Source organism: Nicotiana tomentosiformis, chromosome 10 (assembly GCF_000390325.3).
Source record: "Nicotiana tomentosiformis chromosome 10, ASM39032v3, whole genome shotgun sequence".
Lineage (NCBI taxonomy): Eukaryota > Viridiplantae > Streptophyta > Magnoliopsida > Solanales > Solanaceae > Nicotiana > Nicotiana tomentosiformis.
In genome coordinates, this window is record NC_090821.1 from 75,460,493 (window position 1) to 75,481,475 (window position 20,983).

The following is a 20,983-nucleotide window of genomic DNA, read 5'->3' on the forward strand; positions in this document are numbered from 1 at the left end:
GTAGGTAAGTATTTTCGTGAATTCAGCCTAGGCAAGGGAAAGAAGAGGCTAAAATCATAAGAATGATATGCAAATGAAAATTTGGGGATCATTTTTCAGATTACTTCAGCTTCAGCATATGCATTTCTGTACAAATCAATTTGATTCTTGATTCTTGATTGTGTCAGTCTACCTAGCCCTCAAAGGAACAAGCCAAATATGCAAAGCTTTCAATAAAAGGGGAGTCTTTATATATTAAAGACTCACCCTTTCCATCCAATGGCTCCTTGCAAATATCGTCAAAAAGACGAATTCAAAATTTAGAATTGATAGATTCAGAGCGACATGTAAATGGAAATTTTTATGTCTTTTTGTGCATACACATCGATATAAATTTTTTACTAATTTTCGAGCAAATAGGGTTGCATCTGCCTCTGGCATAGGTGGATCTTGTTTAATGACGGCAAATGTGGTCTGAATCTATTATTAAATTCTAAACTTATAATTTCAGAAGTATAATGGATTCAATAATAAGAATCGAAACAATTAGAGTCTAAATTCTGAATCTCTTTCTTATTTCTTATTTCTCATTACACCTTTTTCAGATTCCATACAATCATCAACTCACCATCTTTTCTTAGTGCTTACTGTAAAGCTAGCTATAGAGCACATGAACTTTTGCCAAAAGACAATATTACAGATACACTGAAGCTTATTGCCATTTTAGTAGGTAGCAATGCATTGAGACAAAGTATGACAGCTTTAGAAGTAATAGTACTTTTAATCACTGTGTTTTTGGACATCTAAAAATCTAGGTCTATTTCGATATGGTTGGTCTTAATTAGTTGAAAGGAAGCCAAATTATTTTCGTGTGACTTATATGTCAAGAGTTCGAACCGTAAAATCAGCAACTGATGCTTGTATTAGGGTAGTATACCTACATCATACCCTATTGGGATGCTACCTTCTCCGGACCCTATCTGAACGCGGGATGCTTTGTGCACGGACGGCCCTTTTTTGGTCTTAATTAGTTGAAACTTTATGGCTGGAGACCAATATTAAATTAATGAATTTTTAGTTTGAAAAAAGCTTGACATTTTCTTGGTCTTGATTGGCTACTTAAATTGCAAAATATTTGACTTTATAATAGTGCTTTATTGTCGGAACGTAGCTTGTCAACTCAATGCAGTAGCACGAGCTCTATTTTTTTCTACTATTTCTAATCATGATTGCGCCATTCATGCCAACTACAATGGGAGAATTTGGTACCTACGTAAACATTTTGAAAAATATAACTCAAGTGTATTAGTATTGATCTTCAATATTAGGGTCAAATTAATCACCTTTCCTCCGTGTTTTAGAAATTTAATTGAAGAATTTGTTGTCAAAGAATCATAGATACGATTCAACAAATAACATGTACATTAAGTTGTTAGTTTTTGACAGATGAATTATCAATTTTAATAATTATAATTATAGCCTACCTTTATAGATATTTAATGTAGGGCTTTTTTCACTTATAACCCGCGCCGGAATTTATTTATATTCGATAGTCGAAAAAGTATATAAATTTTTTATAATTTTATATATAACATACAAAATGTATATATATACAAAAAATATATGTTTTTCGGCTATTATTTTAGGAGCGGCTATACATTGTCATTTTCCCATCAATATGTACCCATGTTTCTACAAATCAATTCAAAAGACTTCAATTGCTATTCTTTTCCATATGGATTTGTTGTTTAATTTTTCTAGCCGGTATACATAAATATATATTAATTATATATATATTTATACACATATTACATATGAATTATAATATATATTATACATTTTAATGTAAACAATTAGGTGAACAACCGTATAGATTATTTCTTCTTAGAAAATAGGGGCAACATAGCATCAAAGACTTGGAAAAGTGAAACCAGAGATATATGACAGCATGGTCCATAGGAAAGAGAGGCCACTCTTTTGCTTTTACTCCTTTAATACACACATATTAGCTAGTTTTTTTTATTTCTCGCTCGGTGTCCGGTATTTATATTAGGGCCCAACTAAATTCAGATTCGTGTCGGAAAGTTCCTCATTGGGGGCAAGGCGCTCCCTAACAAGGGCGACTCCATACCTAGGGACTCGAACCCGAGACATCTGATTAAGAATGACGAAGTATTTATCACTCCACCACAATTCTCGGTACATATTAGCTAGCTATATAGCTTTGACACTGAAATAGATCATTGTTGTCATAATGATTTGTTCGCATAGAGAGATTTATGATTTCTAAAATAGATGAGAAGAAAAAAGTATTAAGTGAGAATCAATCCATGTTCATTTGGATAAATAATTCAACGTCCAATCAGGTGCACTATTCAACTTTTTTGGAGCACGAGGGACAACATATAATATTAGATCAATCTTAACAAATATATATATAAAGTACCTAATTTAATTGAAAAACCATGAGTTCACGTGCATCGATAAAATGACCTAAAGTACGGGTGCATTTTTTATTTTTTAAATATAACTTTTAATTACACTGACATTTCTAAAGAATTTAATTATCGATAACAATTGAAAATAGCAACTTGAAAAATAAAACCATTAATCTGGTACACCATGTTAAATTATACTAACAACTTAATAAGTATAGCATTCTTAACGCTATTGGTATATATAAAGTTAAGGAAAATTTACCTAGCTATAATATAATAGAAACCTATTTACCACATTTATTTAGGTTCCTTATTAATTGCTTTGTATATTTATATTTACAAGCTATACATAGAACCGTAAAAACGAAAAAAATTCAAGATCTCTTAAATTTAGCCTATCAGTTACACAACACCCACTCCCATTCCCAATAACCCCTACATTTAAGATTATGTTCTTTTTTCAAAGGATTTTAAAAATAGTTTATCTCTTTCTTAATAATCACTCAAATATTTTCTTATTTTTTATACCCCCCCCCCCCCCCCCAAAATTGCAATTCTTTTCCTTTTTCAAAGGTCTTGAAACCCAATTTTTGTCTTTCTTACCGATCACCCAAAATCTCTCTTTCTTATTGATACAATGAAGACAAAATTCGAAATATAACTTTAAAATTTTGTTTTCTTTCTTTCTTTTGTCTCTCTTTCACGCTTTACTCTACATTAACAATGTCTTCACTAACAATAAAAATCATTATAGGACTTTTTTTATAGAGATCTTCCCAAATTGCTATCTCTTTACTAAAATACAGGTTTGAACTTTGATTTGCAGTTGCTCTATTCACTAATAGGTAAAAAAATCCAAATTATATGATAATTTTATCATATTTATTTTAGAATTATATCACAACTGTATTAATATTATATGTGACTTGTACATGATACATCAATATCCAAAATAATACTTGATACAATACTAATTCAATTATAATACGTTATATTAGATTTTTAGTGTAAAGTTGTGATTGAAACTTGAAGAAGATGAAGATCTTAATTGTGTCACAATATTTTCAGAAATGCATCGTGATTGTATTATAATTGTATATGTATCATAATTTTTGCATGAATTGTATTACAAATGTATGATAATTATATATTAATTGTATATTTTTACGAGCAGTTGTCAGTTCGTGACCAATTTTATAGTTTGTATCACAAATATATGATAATTGTATATCACTTTATTAGTTTTGTATCATGTATTATTTTGGGTACTAATGTACCAAATACAAGTTAGATACAATTGTGATACAATTATGTTTTAGGCATTGATGTATTGTATATGATACAATTCAAATACAATTATGATACAGTTATAATATAATTATCATACAATTCATGCAACTTCTTCTTTTTCGAGTTTCAATATGAAATTTCACCTAAATCAAACTTTATACTTAACTAATATCCCTCAAAATAGAGATATAAATTCCAAAGCATATTCTCAATCATTTGCAAGAATATACAATCCAAATAAATCACAAATTCTGAAAATATGAATATCGACTGATAATCGGTTCAATATATGCATATTTTGATATATATATATCGCCTCACATTTTGCTCATGTCTCAACGATTTGAGATGTTTAATATGATTATTTGTGCTAAATTTTGGTATTTCTATGTGTAGGGATCATTTGGATGCAATTTGGGACGAAAGGGCGCGAATTGGAGGGAAATCGGGACAAAAAGCAAAAAGTTGAATTTGAGGGCCACAGCCAGCGTGAGACGCTGGCTGTGGTCCAATTTACAGCAGCTAAAATAGTTGAGCGCCAGGGCCAGCTCGGACGCTCAAGACGGGAAAGTAGCCTTTTTCGACTAGGACTCGATTATTTCGACCCCTAGACGCCCCCAACTCATATAAAAACCAACCTAAACCTATTTTTGCTGGGGGAGAGGGGTGACTTTGAGAGAGGAAGGGAGGTGCCAAACACTCCGGAGCACGGATTTGATCAATTCTTCCATCCCTTTCCTAGTACTCATTGATTTTATGTTTGAAAACTTATTTTTGTTGATTGTATGAACATGAGTAGCTAAGAACCCTATTGTTATAGGGTCATGGGTGATACATGAATGTTGATGTTTGAAGTTTAATTTGACGAAGTTGATTTTTTCATATTGGGTTATTTATTTAATTCTATTCTTAATTATTTTGCTAAGTAGCTAATAGTGAAACACTATCTACGAATCTAGAGTTGAACTCGAAAGTGAAAATTCTAGATTGCATATAGAATTAAATAGAGCAAGTTTTTGAACCTGAGCATTGGGGAACAAATTCGCAATTAGGATAGACATATACCTAATTGCCTTGCTCGGTTGAAATACATGAATTGTAAATGCATTCTTGTTAATCTTAATTCCATAGACATATAGGCATTGAGTTAGATTGAATAGGCGAGTAAGGACTCGATAGATTCTTATGAGTAGTATCAACTATGTCAATCAACAATCCAAAAAAATCAATTAGTCATTTTAAGCTAAGAACACAACATGATTGATAGCTAACCCGTGACCCTGGAATATTATCTCCTATTGATTATTATTCGAAATTATTTAAGTATTGTGGTTGATTTCTAGTATTTTATTACTTGATAGTTTTTAGGTAGTAAATTAGGAAATTATCTATTTTGTGAGAAATCAGTTGAATCGATAAGTTATTTGAGTTTGAATTAGTCAAAAGTTAATCATAAGTCTTCGTGGGAACGATACTGTACTCACTACTCTATTACTTGACGATCATGTATACTTGCGTGAGTGTGTTTGGTCGTAACAGGTTTTTGGCGCCGTTGTCGGGGACTTAGAAATTAGCTACTTGACTGAGTTAAGCTTTTATTAGTTATTTGTTCAAACTCTAATTTTCACTTTACCTTGTTTGTGTTAACGCATGCTCTTCTCTTAAATGCGAAGGAGTAGAAGTGCAAACAATCTCCTTCCTCTTGATCCTGAAATTGAACGAACACTTCACAGCGTGAGGAGGGAAGTCAAAGCAAGAACTTGAATAGAAGGAGAGTTGGATATTGTAGTTCAACCACAACCAATAGAGATGACATGTAATGAAGAGCGTGCGATGATAGAAGCCGCAAGGCCCAATCTTGCTAATATGACTCGGGCTACTGTGAAGCCTGATATCACATGGCATTTTGAACTCAAACAGTACATGGTACAACTGATTCAGTCCACAGGGCAATATGTGGGTTTATCTCATGAAGACCCGCAAAGGCACATTCAGAATTTCTGGAAATCACGGACACCTATAATTATCCGAATGTTTCCAAGGACTATGTTAGGCGGACACTATTTCCCTTTTCACTGCTGGGGGAGGCTAAGAATGGTTGCAAAAGGAGCCCGCGAACTCATTCCACACTTGGTATGATTTAGCAAGGAAATTCTTAATCAAGTTTTTCCCCACTAAGAAGACAAAGTCACCGAGGAGCCTGATTCTTGGGTTCCAACAACGGGATGGCGTCACACCGTGTCAAGCTTGGGAAATATACAAGAAGCTACTCAGAGACTTCCCGCATCATTGTCAGACTGATGAGGTGTTGGGTCACACTTTTGTTTATGGGCTAGACGAGGCATCAAAGATGAATCTTGATTCAGCTTGTGGGGGTAGTTGTACGGCGGGGCCTTATAGTGAAATACAACTCTTGCTAAATAACTTCACTGCTAATGACCATAATTGGCAAGGAGATGGGAACTCACGAAGAACAATTAAACAGAAGGCAGCTGGATTGATTGAGCTTGATGACTTCTCAGCCATGAAAGCTGATATAGCAAAATTGGCAAATCAAATGAATATAATGACAATGCAACAAACACAACAGATGCAACATGTACAACAAATGTCTATTTGATGTGAACTATGTGGTGACAATCATATGAGTGACATGTGCCCCACGAATCCTGAATCTATATACTATGTGGGGCAACATAGTAGAGGTCCAATGAATCAGCATGCACAATATGGAAATACTTACAATCCAAATTGGAATAATCATTCCAACTTATCATGGGCGCTCTTCCCAGTGATACAGAGAATAACCCTCAAGTTAATGCAGTTACACTCAGAAACGGGAGGGAACTAGAGGAAGTGCCAAAGAAGAGAAAGGACAAGCCTATACCTGAAGGGGAGCTAATCCCTAAGGCAATACATGAGTCAAAGAAAAATGATACAGGTTCAGATCCAGTAGAGGCTGCAAGGCCACCACCACCTTTCCCCCAGAGATTGCAGAAAAAGAATGATGATTACACGTTTAACAAATTTCTCTCTATGTTGAGCCAGGTTCAATTAAATATTCCATTGGTGGATGTACTTCATGAAATTCCAAAGTATGCTAAGTACATAAAAGATATAGTGGCTCACAAGAGGAAATTGACTGAGTTTGAGACAATTGCACTTACTGAGGAGTGCACTTCAAGGGTCCAAAACAAGCTTCCTCAAAAGCTTAAGGATCCTGGCAGCTTCACCATCCCTGTGCGAATTGGTAATATTGATGTGGGTCGTGCTCTTTGTGATTTGGGGACGAGCATAAATTTAATGCCCTTGTCCTTGTTTAAGAAATTGGGTTTGGGAGCTCCAAGATCAACCACTGTGATGTTGCAATTAGCTGATAGGTCCATAGCTTACCCTGAAGGAGTGATTGAAGATGTGTTGCTGCAAATTGGGAAATTTATCTTCCCAGCATTATTATTCTAGATTTTGAGGCTGATTAATAAGTTCCAATCATATTGGGATGACCTCTCTTGGCTACTGGTGATGCATTAATTAAAGTGAGAGAGGGAAAAATGATTATGAGGGTGGACAACGAGGAAGCAGTTTTTAATGTCTACAAAGTGATCCAACTTCCCCGCCACTATGAGGAGATCTCTATGATATCTGTTATGGAGGTGGATAAATAACTTCTTGACAAGAGTGTATATCTAGACGATTCTCTAGAAAAAGCACTCATGTTGTTCGATAGCTTGGAGATTGATGATGAGGTTAAGGAGATGATGCATATCCTAGATGCATCCTGTGCTTACATGTAGGGAATACACCCGTTTGAGCCCCTGAAAAATCCTAGTGGGTCTCCTCCAAAGCCGTCAATTGAAGAAGCTCCAAAATTGGAGCTTAAACCCCTACCCCCTCACTTTCAATATGCTTATTTGGGTAGTTCTGACACTTTACCTGTTATTGTTTCTTCTGACTTGTCTAAATTGCAGGAGGAAAAGCTGTTGAGAGTGCTACGCGAGCACAAGCGAGCAATTGGGTGGACGATGTCTGACATTAAAGGCATTAGTCCAGCTTTCTGCATACATAAAATCCTCATGGAGGTCGGACACAAGCAAAGTGTAGAGCAACGCCGCCGCCTAAATCCAATCATGAAAGAGGTGGTAAGAAAAGAAATGATTAAGTGGCTTAATGCAGGTATTGTATTTCCAATCTCTGATAGCAAATGGGTAAGCCCCGTTCAATGTGTGCCTAAGAAAGGGGGGGATGATTGTAGTGGTTAATCAAAATAATGACTTAATTCCTACAAGAACTGTCACTGGGTGGAGAATTTGCATAGATTATAGAAAATTGAACAATGCCACCCGAAAGGACCACTTTCCCCTCCCTTTTATTGACCAAATGCTTGATAGGTTAGCTGGCCAGGAATACTACTATTTCCTAGATGGTTATTTGGGGTATAATTAGATTGCTATAGCCCCAGAGGACCAAGAGAAAACCACATTTACGTGTCCCTATGGCACGAATGCGTTCAAGAGAATGCCCTTTGGTCTATGTAATGCACCTGCGACTTTTCAAAGGTGTATGATGGCTATTTTTTACTGACATGGTTGAAAGATTTGTAGAAGTGTTCATGGATGATTTTTTTATGTTTGGGTGTTCTTTTGATAATTGTTTAATGAACCTTGATAAAGTGCTTTCTAGGTGTGAAGAGACAAACTTGGTACTAAACTAGGAAAAGTGCCATTTCATGGTACGTGAAGGTATAGTCTTGGGACACAAGGTGTCCAAAAATGGTTTGCAGGTGGATAAAGCTGTCACGCCCCAAAATCGAGGAGCGCGACCGGCGCTCAACTGAGTGAACCCGACCGAGCAAGCCTGTTAGATTTCATTATACTTAAACTCATCCACAAATGGAGATAATACAAATTTTCATTAATTAGACAAAAAGATGTTCATGTCTATAATACCCATTCATTACCAATAGTTTCATCATTTTTAAAGTCTCAAATAGATAAATAATACAACCACAACATAACATATTTTGACTTTCCCAACACCAATACACAACCCACACTATGTCTACGGAGCCTCTATAGATAAAGAAGAGTACAATGATAATGCCGGCAATAAGGCCCAGACTATACCTCAAACAGAATACACAAAGTACAAAATATTCATGACCTCGGAATAAAGTGGGGCTCACCAAGTCAGCTGAGAAGAAGCTGCACTGCTATCACCGACCAATATCTCCTGATGTGGAACCACTTGCATCCATTGAACGATGCAACGCCCTCAACAAAAGGGACGTTAGTACTATCGAATAGCACTAGTATGTATAACTAACACCCTCTCAATATAATGTCAAATAATACAAACAAGATTATCATAATATCAAAGGATGCTTTAATCAACATCAAACCTCAATTTAGGATCAAGACACTGTTCAAATAAATTTCCATATTTCACATTGGGAGATTTTTAGTATCGATATATCATTGTCCACAATACCATTATTCACAATACCATTATTCACGATACCATTATTCACAAAACCAGTACCACCGTACTCTTAACACAGAGTCCGATCACGACCCGATCGGCTAGGCTATCTCATTAGAGACATCAACCAAAATTTCTCTCAATATCAATACCACAGTCTTTAACACGGAGTCCGATCACGACCTGATCGGCTAGCCTATCCATTAGGGAGATCAACCACAATTACCATTTCAATTACAATTTCCAGCACAATCACCACCATGTGTGTGACGTGGTATCCGATCACGACCCGACCGACTAGGCTGTCTTATTCAAGACACCAACCTTTTTATATCAATCATCGCATTTCATATCACTTTCACATCTTTTCATTTCATTGGCACTAATGGCCATAATTATACGGTCATTCTTGGCACGTTGGCCATATTCAGTATTTCATGCTCACCTTATCAATTTCAAATATCATTATCATCATCAACAACAAATACAATTCAAATTAAGGTGTGTAGTACACATGTGAGCAATTTAGAGTCTAAGGCACATAGAGATATTTCATAAAATTTGGCATAATAGCCTTCATTTAAACTTGATTTAAAGTCGAAACATTATTAATACACAACCCATAGTTTAACACATCCTCAATTGGTAACATAAGATGAATAAATTATCTGGGATGCTTGTTGTACATATATCTTTCAACCCAATCTTACTCGGAATAACCAATTTCATAATGAATCACTCAGAACTTACATAATTTACATGAACACCGGGGAATTCAATTCTAAGAGAAGAGTTTAGCCAACATACCTCACTTGAGCTTCCTTACACTCTAAATGTTCCGTAATTCTTAGCAACCTCAATCTATTTTAGAAATATAATAAATTGCACCAAAATTAGGAAGATGATCTTGGTTCTAGCTCACTTGAGCATTTTATCAAACACTAGGTGTGCATAACATTCAACTACCTCTAGTAATGGTGTTTCTTCCTCCAACAATACATCCTTATCACCAACAAGAGATACTACAACATCCTTTGTCCACTAACTACCTTCTTAGCACCATTATAATCATCAATGAACTCACATCTATCAAATTCTACTAATTAACTTGTTACAAAATCTCTACCACACCCAATAATTCAGTTTAAGTATTTATGGCTTCCAATCACTATCTCATAAGTGCTAGTACTTATTTCTTTCTAATTTATTCACTAACAATCCATGCATGTAGGTTTAAGGGTGAAAGATTACCTCTTGTAGACCAAATCTTGAAAGTCAACTTTTGGGGTGTCCTTGAGATTTTGAAGAAATCCTATGGAATCCAATACAAAACCTTATTGTAACTAGTGATTGAGAAGTGAAATCATCATAAAAAAATAACGGTGGCCGGACGTGTATTTGAAGCCTTGGCCGGATGAGTGGTGGAGAGAAATCCCTAGTCTTGAAGAAATGACTTATCTCTCTCTCTCTCTCTACCCGGTCTTGAGGGTATTTAATGGGTTTCTACATCCGTGGCCGCGAATTTGGCCGCGGATTTGAGGCAGAAACTCTCAAATATGCTCGGCCGCGCATCTGACACATGTCCAGTAAAATGGCCATATCGTTCTGTATATATATCCAAATGACAAACTCTTTATATCTTGAGAGTTATGCTCGTTGGAAGTTAGATCTTGTGCAAACTCACTTGAAATTTTATCCCATCATACAATATTCAACTTGACTTAGCCTTAGGGCTCTTCTTAGACCATAAACCATTCTTAATGCACCTCATACCTATATTATAATCATCAATTACTATCACTCAAATTATCAGTCTTGTTCATACCCGAATTAATATAATTAGCACCCGCTAATCTTTTTAATGGTCTTAAAATACTTCAAAAATTTTCCGGGGTATTACAAAAGCAAAGGTGGAAGCGATTGAAAAATTACCTCCACCGACATCCGTCAAAGGCATTCACAGTTTCTTGGGCCATGTAGGTTCTTATCGTCGTTTCATTAAAAAAAAATCGAAAATTTCTTCCCCTTTGTTCAAGCTTCTTGAAAAAGATGTCACCTTCAAGTTTGATGATGCTTATCTGAAAGCATTTGAGGAGCTGAAGGGAAGGTTAGTGACTGCACCAATTATCATTGGCCCAGATTGGGCGCAACCATTTGAGTTGATGTGCGACGCAAGTGACATAACAATTAGAGCTGTTTTGGGGAAAAAGTGGGATAAAATCTTTCACTCTATTTATTATGCGAGCAAAATTATGAATCCAGCTCAGATGAATTACATAGTTACTGAAAAAGAGTTGCTTACAGTGGTGTGGGCGTTTGACAAGTTCATATCTTATCTAGTGGGAATCAAAGTCATCATCTACACAGATCATTCAGCTATCAGATACTTGTTTGAAAATAAAGACGCCAAGCCGAGACTGATTCGTTGGGTCCTGCTCTTGCAAGAATTTGACTTAGAAATCCGAGATCGAAAAGGGACAGAGAATCAAGTGGCTGATCACTTGTCCAGATTAGAAAATCAGAACCATGTAGCTGAATGTAGGTTGATCAAAGAAACATTTCCTGATGAACATTTATTAGCAGTCACCTAAAGTGAAGCCCCGTGGTATGCAGATTATATGAATTTTATTGCAAGTGGGGTGACACCACCAGAATTGACACTTAATAATAGAAGAAGGTTCCTACATGATGTGAGGCTCTACATGTGGGATGATCCATTCCTATATAGGCAGTGCGCAGATCAATTGGTGCAAAGATGTGTTCCTAAGGAAGAGATGAATGCAATATTGCATGACTGTCATGCTTCGCCATATGGAGGTCATCACGGTGGGGATAGAACTGCCCAAAAAGTGCTACAATCAGGTTTCTATTGGCTAAAATTATTTAAGGATGCACATGCCTTTGTTAAAAAGTATGACGTATGTCAAAGAACCGAAACTATCACGAAGAAGCACGAGATGCCAAACATTCTTGCAGTAGAGCTTTTTGATGTTTGGGGGATTGATTTCATGGGACCGTTCCCACACTCTAATGGTCACAAGTACATCTTGGTGGCGAGCGACTATATTTCTAACTAGGTGGAGGACATTGTACTTCCTACTAATGATGCAAAGGTCGTGGTAAGCTTTATAAAGAAGCATATCTTCACACGTTTAGGGACTCCAAGAGTGTTGATAAGCGACGGAGGAACTCACTTCTGCAAAACAGTAAGTGGAAATAGAAAAGACTGGGCCGGGAAATTAGACAATGCATTATGGGCATATCGAACTACATACAAGACTCCTATAGGTACTTCTCCGTATAAGTTAGTTTATAGGAAGGCGTGCCACTTGCCCGTAGAGCTTGAACACAAAGCCTATTGGGCAATTAAAAAGATGAATATAGATATGGACTTAACTGGTGAGAGGAGGTTGCTCCAACTCAATGAGCTTGATGAGTTTCGATTGCACGCATATGAAAACGCCAAATTATATAAAGAAAAAATGAAGAGGTGGCATGACAAGCACATCTGACATAGAGTTTGAGCCGGGTCAAGAAGTTCTCTTGTTCAATTCGAGGTTGAAGCTATTCCCTGGAAAGATTAAGTCTCGTTGGACAGGTCCTTTTGTTGTGGTAAGTGTGAAGTCTCATGGAGCGGTGGAACTGCGTGATACGAGCTCAAGTGGTACCTTCTTGGTAAATGGCCAGAGAATAAAACATTATTGGGGTGGTGACATTGCACGTCACAAGACCTCGGTGGACTTGGCCGATGCTTAAACACGTATTGAGTCGTGCCGTGACGTTAAATCAGGCGCTCGTTGGGAGGCAATTCAATTTTTACTGCTTTCGAAGCATAGTTTTTTGTTTTCTTTTAGTTAGAGTAGGCTAAATTTTTCTTTGTAGTTGCAAAAATCTCGGGTGGAAATGGTGTGGAATGTATGTAATTTATGCATTGAGTGCTCAGGTAGTCGGAATTATTTATTTGAAAAGAAAAAAAAAGAACGAAATGAGCGCCCAGCCCAGCGCCCCATGCTGGCTGGGGCGCATTTTCCAGTCGCTGGAGAGATTCAATGCCAGCCCCAGCGTTTGGCGCTGGGCCGGCGGTCAGGTATATAATTTTTTTTTTTTTTTTTCGTTTTGTTAGTTTAATTAAAACATCAAACCCAATTAACCCAACCCAATTACCCATATACACACAAAACCTAACCCATACCCAATTACCCAAACCCAATCCTCACCTAACTCACTTTAATCTCAAGACTCAAAGGTATGTTTCTCTTGTTATCTCTTTTCTTATATTTTGGAATTTCTTAGTGTATTTGTAGTCTTCTTTCCCCCCATATCCCCTAGGTCTCTTACACATACTTTGATATTATTGTGGGTGGGTTGATTATACACGAAATTTGGTGCAAAATATGGTTTTGAATTTGTGTTTGAAGTAGTAAACTATAATTTCCTCTACTTCATGTAAATTTGGGAGGGCCACCTTATTCCACCATTATTGAAATAAAAGAAGCAAAATTGATGCCCACAAGGTATTTGCTAAAATGCTTAAGAGAGTAAAATTGAACACCGGTGACGTCTAAGTAGCCGAGTGTAGTTGTATATGGGGTTGGGCGAAGTGTGGGGTGTTTGGGGGTATTGTATCTTGTTGTAAACTCTTGTAAGCCGTAGTTAGTGTACTAAATTAGTGTAGTAATGTAGACTTTAACTTTGTTATGCTTGCACTATAGTTAAGTTATGATCATGTTAGACTAATTAAATTTTATGGCATAGGGAAGTTTGAGTACCTATAGCCTTGTGATGACACATTGGTGCACGTTGAATCAATATTATGATTCGATTATACATAGCCTTCGGTTTTAAGTGTGGGGTCATCTTGCCTCTCACGATGACCTTAGGCGACATCTCTTGATTCATTCTCATCTTTGTGTTTATCATGTGTAGGTTGCTATGGCTCGTGACGGTGCCGCTAAAGGAAAATGGGTGGGGAAGTCCTCCACTACTGCTCCCCCTCCAAAGAAATGCAAGCAAGGCGAGAGCTCTTCCCGACAAGCCAAGGGAAAGCAAGTGGCTAGTGGGTCTACGAGGCCACCACGGCCTTGGGTGGAACTAGTGCGAGATGACGCCATCAAATGGCATGATACTTTTGTTCCATATGGGAGATATGTGTCTGAAATGGGGATAAATGTGAAGGCCTTGGAACAAAACTTCCCATATGTACTTGCTACACTGATCGAAAAAAAGATGGATAAGCTCCTCGAATATCCGGGCCCGGCAAATCTAAGCATGGTAAGAGAGTTATATGCCAACTGGAACGAGAAAGAGGACGCATCATGGGTTTGAGGAAAGGAAATTCCAATGAATTGGGAAGCCTTGTGTCGTTTTTTGGGAGTTGATAGCCCTAACCCACGAAGGTTTCGAAAGTTCGTCAAAATTCCATGCTACCAAGTAATACGTCACACACTTTGTGGCGTTGATTCTAATGCAAAGTGGATGCGGACTAAGAGAAATATTCACCTCGACATGCTCCGGTTTGACTTTAACAAAACGGCCAAGGTCTGGCAAAACTTTGTGCAAGTTAGATTAATGCCCATTGAGCATAATAGTGAGTGCACTCGAGCTCGAGTGTGCGCGATCTACTTTTTAATGACCGGGCGCCCCATAAATATGAGTGAGCTCATTCTTGGGGAGATGACCCGCACCCGTTTTGGAGGAAGGATCAAAAGTTTTTTTTTTTGGCAACATCCTAACACAGTATATGCTCTATCGTGGGGTACCAGAGTACCCTGACTATGATGAGGTAGTGGAGGCACCCACAACATTGTTAGACATACGGGTGTCAATGGTTATTTAAAAACAGAATGAACCGACCAAACCGAATCGATTTTTAGTTTTTTTTTAAATTAAAATCATAGGTTTTGATATAAATTTATAACCGTACCGAAAAATTAGGGTAGGTTTTCTATTTTATTTAAAGAATCGAAAAATAACCGAACCGAACAAAAAAATAAAAATAAAAATATATATATATATATATATATATATATATATATATATATATATATATATATAATAAGAAAAATTAAATTTTTGGTCTTGGGCGTTGGGCCTTCATCCTTGAGCCTACAAGTATTTAATATCCAAAGTCCCTACTTTTAAAACCCAATTTTCCTACTAAGAGTCTAAGACTGCTTCTATTGAAATCAAATTTCTGCCATCATCCTTAACTTAGCATTTAGCACTTTGAAGCAAATCACAAAGCACAAGGTATTGATTTCTCTCCTCTCGTATGCCTACTTATTTCTATTATTCAACTATACATAATATATCAAAATAAATTATGCACAAATAACTCAAACTGTCTATATCGAATTTAAATAAGTACTTCTATTAAGTTATAACACGCACCGTTGCTACTAGTATATATGATGCTTTCATATGCTACAATCGTTGATTTGGTAGTTTTATTCTTTCTAAAATTTTATCATTTAATCATACTTTTTGGAATATTAATTCTTTCTTTTAGTTACTAATAACTTAATTTTGATTTCTTATAATAGGTTGAATTTATGGAGCAATCTCTTCAACAGAATATCTCAGATCGTGGCAATGCAGAAAATAGTACAACAGGTTGTAAAGTAGGTAATCCTCCCCGACCATCTCAAAAGCGAAAAATGACCAATCAAAAAGTTCCTCAAAAAATAAATAGTGATCATGGGTCAGAAGCTTGGCATCATTTTACTAGAATTGAAGGAAGTGAACCAGTTAAGGCTACATGTAATTATTATAAAAAAAAAAGAAATTGTTGCTTCAGGGCGAAATGAAACTTCAAGCATGTGGAACCATCTGGATAGGTGTAAATTCTATAACTGATTTTACCATCAAAGGCGAGGAAGGTGATAAAACAGAAGTTGGTAAACTAAGGCCTCTTAATATAGAGAAAATTAGAAATGTCATTGCTACCATGGTTATTATTGATGGATTGCCATTTAAGATTGTAGAAGGAGAGGGTTTTAAGAGATATAGTAGAGTACTTGGACCAAGATTTATAATTCCTTTAAGGAATACAATTGTAAAAGATTGTCTAAAGTTTTATATGAAAGAGAAATTCATTTTAAAAACAATAATTAAAAATCATCGGGTGTGCCTTACCACAGATACTTGGACATCAATTCAAAACCTTAATTATATGTGTCTCATAGCACATTGGATTGATGATGATTGGTTTTATCAAAAGAGAATTTTAAACTTTCAGCTTATTGAGAGCCATGCGGGAAGGATTATTGCTAGTTCTATTGAGGAATGTTTAATTAATTGGGGATTGAAATACAGTAACAATAGACAATACAAGTTCTAATGATACATGCCTTGATTACTTGATGAAGTGTGTTAAGTGAAAAGATTCAATTTTAGACAACAAATACATACATGTCAGATGTGTAGCTCACATTGTTAATTTAATTGTAAAAGAAGGTTTAGCAGAACAGGATAAAGCCATTATTAGAATTTAAAATGTAATAAGGTATGTGCGATCCTCTCCTGCCAAGTATAGTTTGTTCAAAAAATGTGTTGAGAAAGAGATGATTTCATGGAATCATCTTGTTTGACTTGATGTTGATACTAGATGGAATTTCACATATAAAATAATGGAACATGTTGAGAAATTTGAGAAAGTTTTTGTAAGGATGGAATTAGATGATCCAAACTATAAGTACTTTGATGGAGGTTATAATGGAGCCGGAGATGAGAAAAAAGAGACAAAAAATAATAAAGAAAAAGGTCAAAAAATTATTGAATTTTCTAATATGAATGATGTTAGTAATTTTAGTGAAGAATTGAGAGATGGGAGGAAGAAGTTCGCGAATAAGAAAAAAAAGAGATAAGAAAATCATTGGCCCTCCTAAGCATGAAGATTTTCAACCTGCAATATGCTTTGCAAAGTTCTTAAAGTTATTCTATAATGTGACATTGAAGTTTTCTGGCTCATTGTACACTACTTTTAACACTTTTTTTCGTGAATTGGTTACTGTTTATTCTGCAATTGGATTTCTTTCCCTTAATAAGGATGATGGCATGAGAAGTATGTCACTAAAAATGATGGAGAAATTCGATAAATATTGGTCTTTTAATAGTAAGACCAATTATTTGTTGTTTGTTGCTATTGTGTTGGATCCACGTTTCAAGTTAGAATATGTTGAGTTTTGCTTGGGTGAAATGTATGGTCATGATAATATCTTAATAAAATCAAGAATTGCTAGTGTGACAGAGTGTCTGGATGAGTTGTATCATGAGTATAAGAGATTGTATACATTTGAACAAGAGAAATTTGAAGATTTAACTTCTAATGAAGTTTCTCATGGCATGGATATTGATGAATGTGATAAAAGTTTAAACTTTCTTGACTCTCAATTTGTAAAGCGCATAGAATTACAAAAGAAAATAGAGAATGCGTCGGAGGTAGCCAAATACTTGAATGATGAGTTAATTGAAAAAAAATTTAAATTTGATCTATTGGCTTGGTGGAAAGGAAATAAAACTAAATTTCCTGTTCTCTCAAGGTTGGCCAAGGATGTTCTAGCCATTCCAGTGTCTACCGTATCGAGTGAACAAGCTTTTAGTAATAGTGGCCGTGTAATTGATTCATTTAGGAGTTTTTTAACTCCTAAAACTGTAGAAGCTCTTATATGTGCGCAAAATTAGTTGTGTTATACTCCTATTGATTTAAGTGAATCGCTGGATAATATTGAAAGTCTTGAAGAGATTGAAGAAGGTAATAAAATTTTCTTTATTAATTTTATTATTTTCTTTATTAATGTGAAAGATTACAATATTTATTAAGTTAATTTTGTTTGTTTTACTTTTTGCAGATTGTTTGAATTCAGTACCAACCATTATTGCTAATTTTGATGAATAATTGAGGTTCATGACTCACTTGTAAGAGAACCAAATTAGTTAGTTTATCACATAGATTTTTCCTTTATAAAATAATGACAACTTACTTTTCTCTTTCTTTACATATAGAAGGTCAGTTGATGTTCCTGATGGTATCGTTGCTGCCTCACTGCCTTGTTAGATCAATTATAAGTTTTGTTATTTTATGAGAGTATTTCTATAATTGTTTTAAAAGAAATGAATAGAAGCTATAAATATTGCAAAGACAGGAATATGACTCAATTATTATTGAAACTTATGCTATTTTTGGGTTCATTTAATATGTTTCTCTCCTGTTATGTGTTCTTGATGATCCACGTTAAAGTATGGCAGCTAGTAAAATTGGACATCGTGTATTTTATATGTTTATTGTGTTAAGTTTATTTTTCCTATAGAGGGTGTTGAAGTCTCTCAGATCAATGTTGGCAAAAGAAAATGGGTGGAGTAATAAATTAGGAGTCATTGACTGTTTAATAGTACATACTTATGTAGTTATTTAGGTATTGTCTTAATCTATATTTTGTATGTGACTATTTAAAAATATACCGAAAATTAACCGAACAGTACCGAAATCGAAACCGAAACCGAAGAGAAATCGAAATGATTGGGACGGTTTTGAAAAGTCCAATTTTGGTTACACACAATAGAATAACCAAAAAATTGGTATGATTTATATTTTATAAAAAATGACTGAACCGAAACATTGACACCCCTAGTTACACATCACAACCCTGGTAGAGTCCACATCCAAGCTCACCCAAGCTGCTAGGAATGAGAGGGATGAATTTCAACAGGTATCTTTACAAATCCCTCAATGTTATTATGAGCATGTTAGGGGTGTCAGATGAGGAGCGCACGCGATTGTGAAGTGATCTCTCTAGTTCTTCCAAGGAGATGTTGGGCATAGCACCAGGCAATCCCGTTCATCCGTCTGAGGATAAAAACACTGACAAGGAATCTGATAATGAGGATGCAGATGATGATGAAGTTAAAGGACCAGTGGCTTTGGTACCCTTAGGAAATGATGATGAGTCCATTGCCGGAGCTGGTTGGCATCCTGATGAGGCAGACTCCGACTAGCAGGGAGTTTTTTCTTTCCACCTTACTCTATTTTTGAATTTATTATACATCGGGGACTATGCATTGTTTAAGTGTGGGGTTGGGGAATACTCCTTGAATTGTATAAAAAAAAATTATCACCTTTTAGCTTAGTTTAAGACTAACATAGTCTAATTAGCTAGATTACATTAAAAAAAAAATTGGACTTTTTCCGACGATGGATCTGTTGGACAATTTTCTTGAGGGATTAAAGTCCGATTAAAAATACCAAAAAGATTTTCTTTTGTTTTTTTAGGATAGTTAGGTAGTATCCCTTGCTTTTTTTTGGACGTCGGTTCTTTTTCAAGGATGTAGCTCGAACTGGATGTTTTATTTTATTTCTTTAGGAGTAGGATAAGGGAGAAAATTGAGGTGCTCGGAGATACCTTTTGACATGTTTGGTGTTGGCAAGTTAAGTTAGGGCATGCGCTCTGTCTTCCTGCATATATGATTTGAATTGTAATGCCCAAGTAAATTAAGTAGCCTACTTCTTGACGCTTTTTTCTCAGTTGATTGACTTGTATGCCACCTCGTGCATTGTTGCTTAAAAATTCTCAACTTGATATGCTTGCTTGACCTGGGAGTCACACAGAACCGTCTTGAGTGAGTCAAGTGCCATGTGTGTGTAAGGATTGTTGATATTATGTGCTATCCAATATAGTATAGAACTTGCCCCGTGTGTTAATCAACGCGAAATTATTAAGTTGTGCTAGTCTAGGAGATGACGTAGGAGTTTTTTTCTTGACCATAAAGGTGCTTGTCACTGACAATAAAATTTTCCCGTTGCTAGCCCTTTGAGCCTATAGACCGTTTCCTTGGCAATCACATTACAAGTCGTACTCCTAGTTGTTCTTAATTTGAGATTTTTGAAACTTTACCTCCTAAGGAACTTAGTCGCTAAAAGAAGTAAGGTGAAAGATTGTGAAGTGACTGTTGAGTGGAACCATGGAAGGGACCTTAAGGTGCACTAAAATTGTGAATAAAGGTCACTAGCTTATGAACTTCAATATATAGAGTGTGTGAAAGAAAAAAAAAGGGAGAAAGAAAAATTTTGCAAGAAAAAAGCAAACAAAAGTTCAAATAATGTAGAAAGACACACCTCCTAATCCTTCTCACTCGTGCTAGTGAAACCATAGAGGTGGTTGATGGAAAAGAGGGCTATGTTAGTTATGGTGTATGACAAGTGAATGGGTTGAGAAGAAATTGCGCTTGAATTATGAGTTTAGTGTATTAAAGTGCTTAGGAGGGTTAGTCACTATTCCTAAATGTATCCTACCCGTCCCTTAGATTACATTACAACCTTAAAGTCCTAATTGATCTTAGATTTGGCTAGCTTAGATTAGTAGAGATGTACACTACGAGCAAGCTTATGGTATGACCACGGGATGCACATGAATTCTTTGTGAGAGTGAGTGAGTGTTGTTCAATTGTGTGATATCCTTAATTTATGTTCAATGACATATTTGAATTTGTGGACTACTTTGATATTCACTCTTTTGCTTGTGGTGAGGGCACTTGATCTCATGACGGATTGGTGATGTTGTACACTTTCTTGTGTTGGGTGAGTGCGTGAGTTGAGGATGCTTAGTGGTAACGAGTCGTCTCTTGAGGTAAGGTGGTTGTGGAGAGGTTGCTTGAGTTGGTTGAATAACATTGAGTATACTTGGGTTATTTAACAACGGGAAGAATGTGAAATTTGTATGTTCATGCTTAATTACCGACATCGATCATAGTCAAAAGGTAGGGTGTTTGATTGAGTTAATTGTAAAGTCCTCTTTCATAGTTCT

At 35.9% G+C, this 20,983-nt stretch overlaps 1 protein-coding gene across 1 annotated transcript; it reads left to right on the forward strand.

Annotated features, from left to right (window-relative positions):
- The first annotated feature begins 6,482 nt into the window (after positions 1-6,482).
- On the forward strand, positions 6,483-12,262 carry LOC138900409 (uncharacterized). The gene is made up of 3 exons (XM_070187150.1): positions 6,483-7,121; positions 7,502-7,745; positions 11,799-12,262. Exons 1-3 carry the CDS (start codon positions 6,483-6,485, stop codon positions 12,260-12,262), a joined length of 1,347 nt encoding a protein of 448 aa, XP_070043251.1.
- The last annotated feature ends 8,721 nt before the right edge of the window (positions 12,263-20,983 follow it).

Bases quoted from the DNA above. Each gene is read 5' to 3' on its own strand.
- LOC138900409 (XM_070187150.1), top strand. From the start codon at position 6,483: ATGGGCGCTCTTCCCAGTGATACAGAGAATAACCCTCAAGTTAATGCA. The intron at 7,122-7,501 runs GTGTTGCTGCAA...GCTTACATGTAG, and splicing joins CTGAAGGAGTGATTGAAGAT to GGAATACACCCGTTTGAGCC. The intron at 7,746-11,798 runs GCATTAGTCCAG...CGTGGTATGCAG, and splicing joins GACGATGTCTGACATTAAAG to ATTATATGAATTTTATTGCA.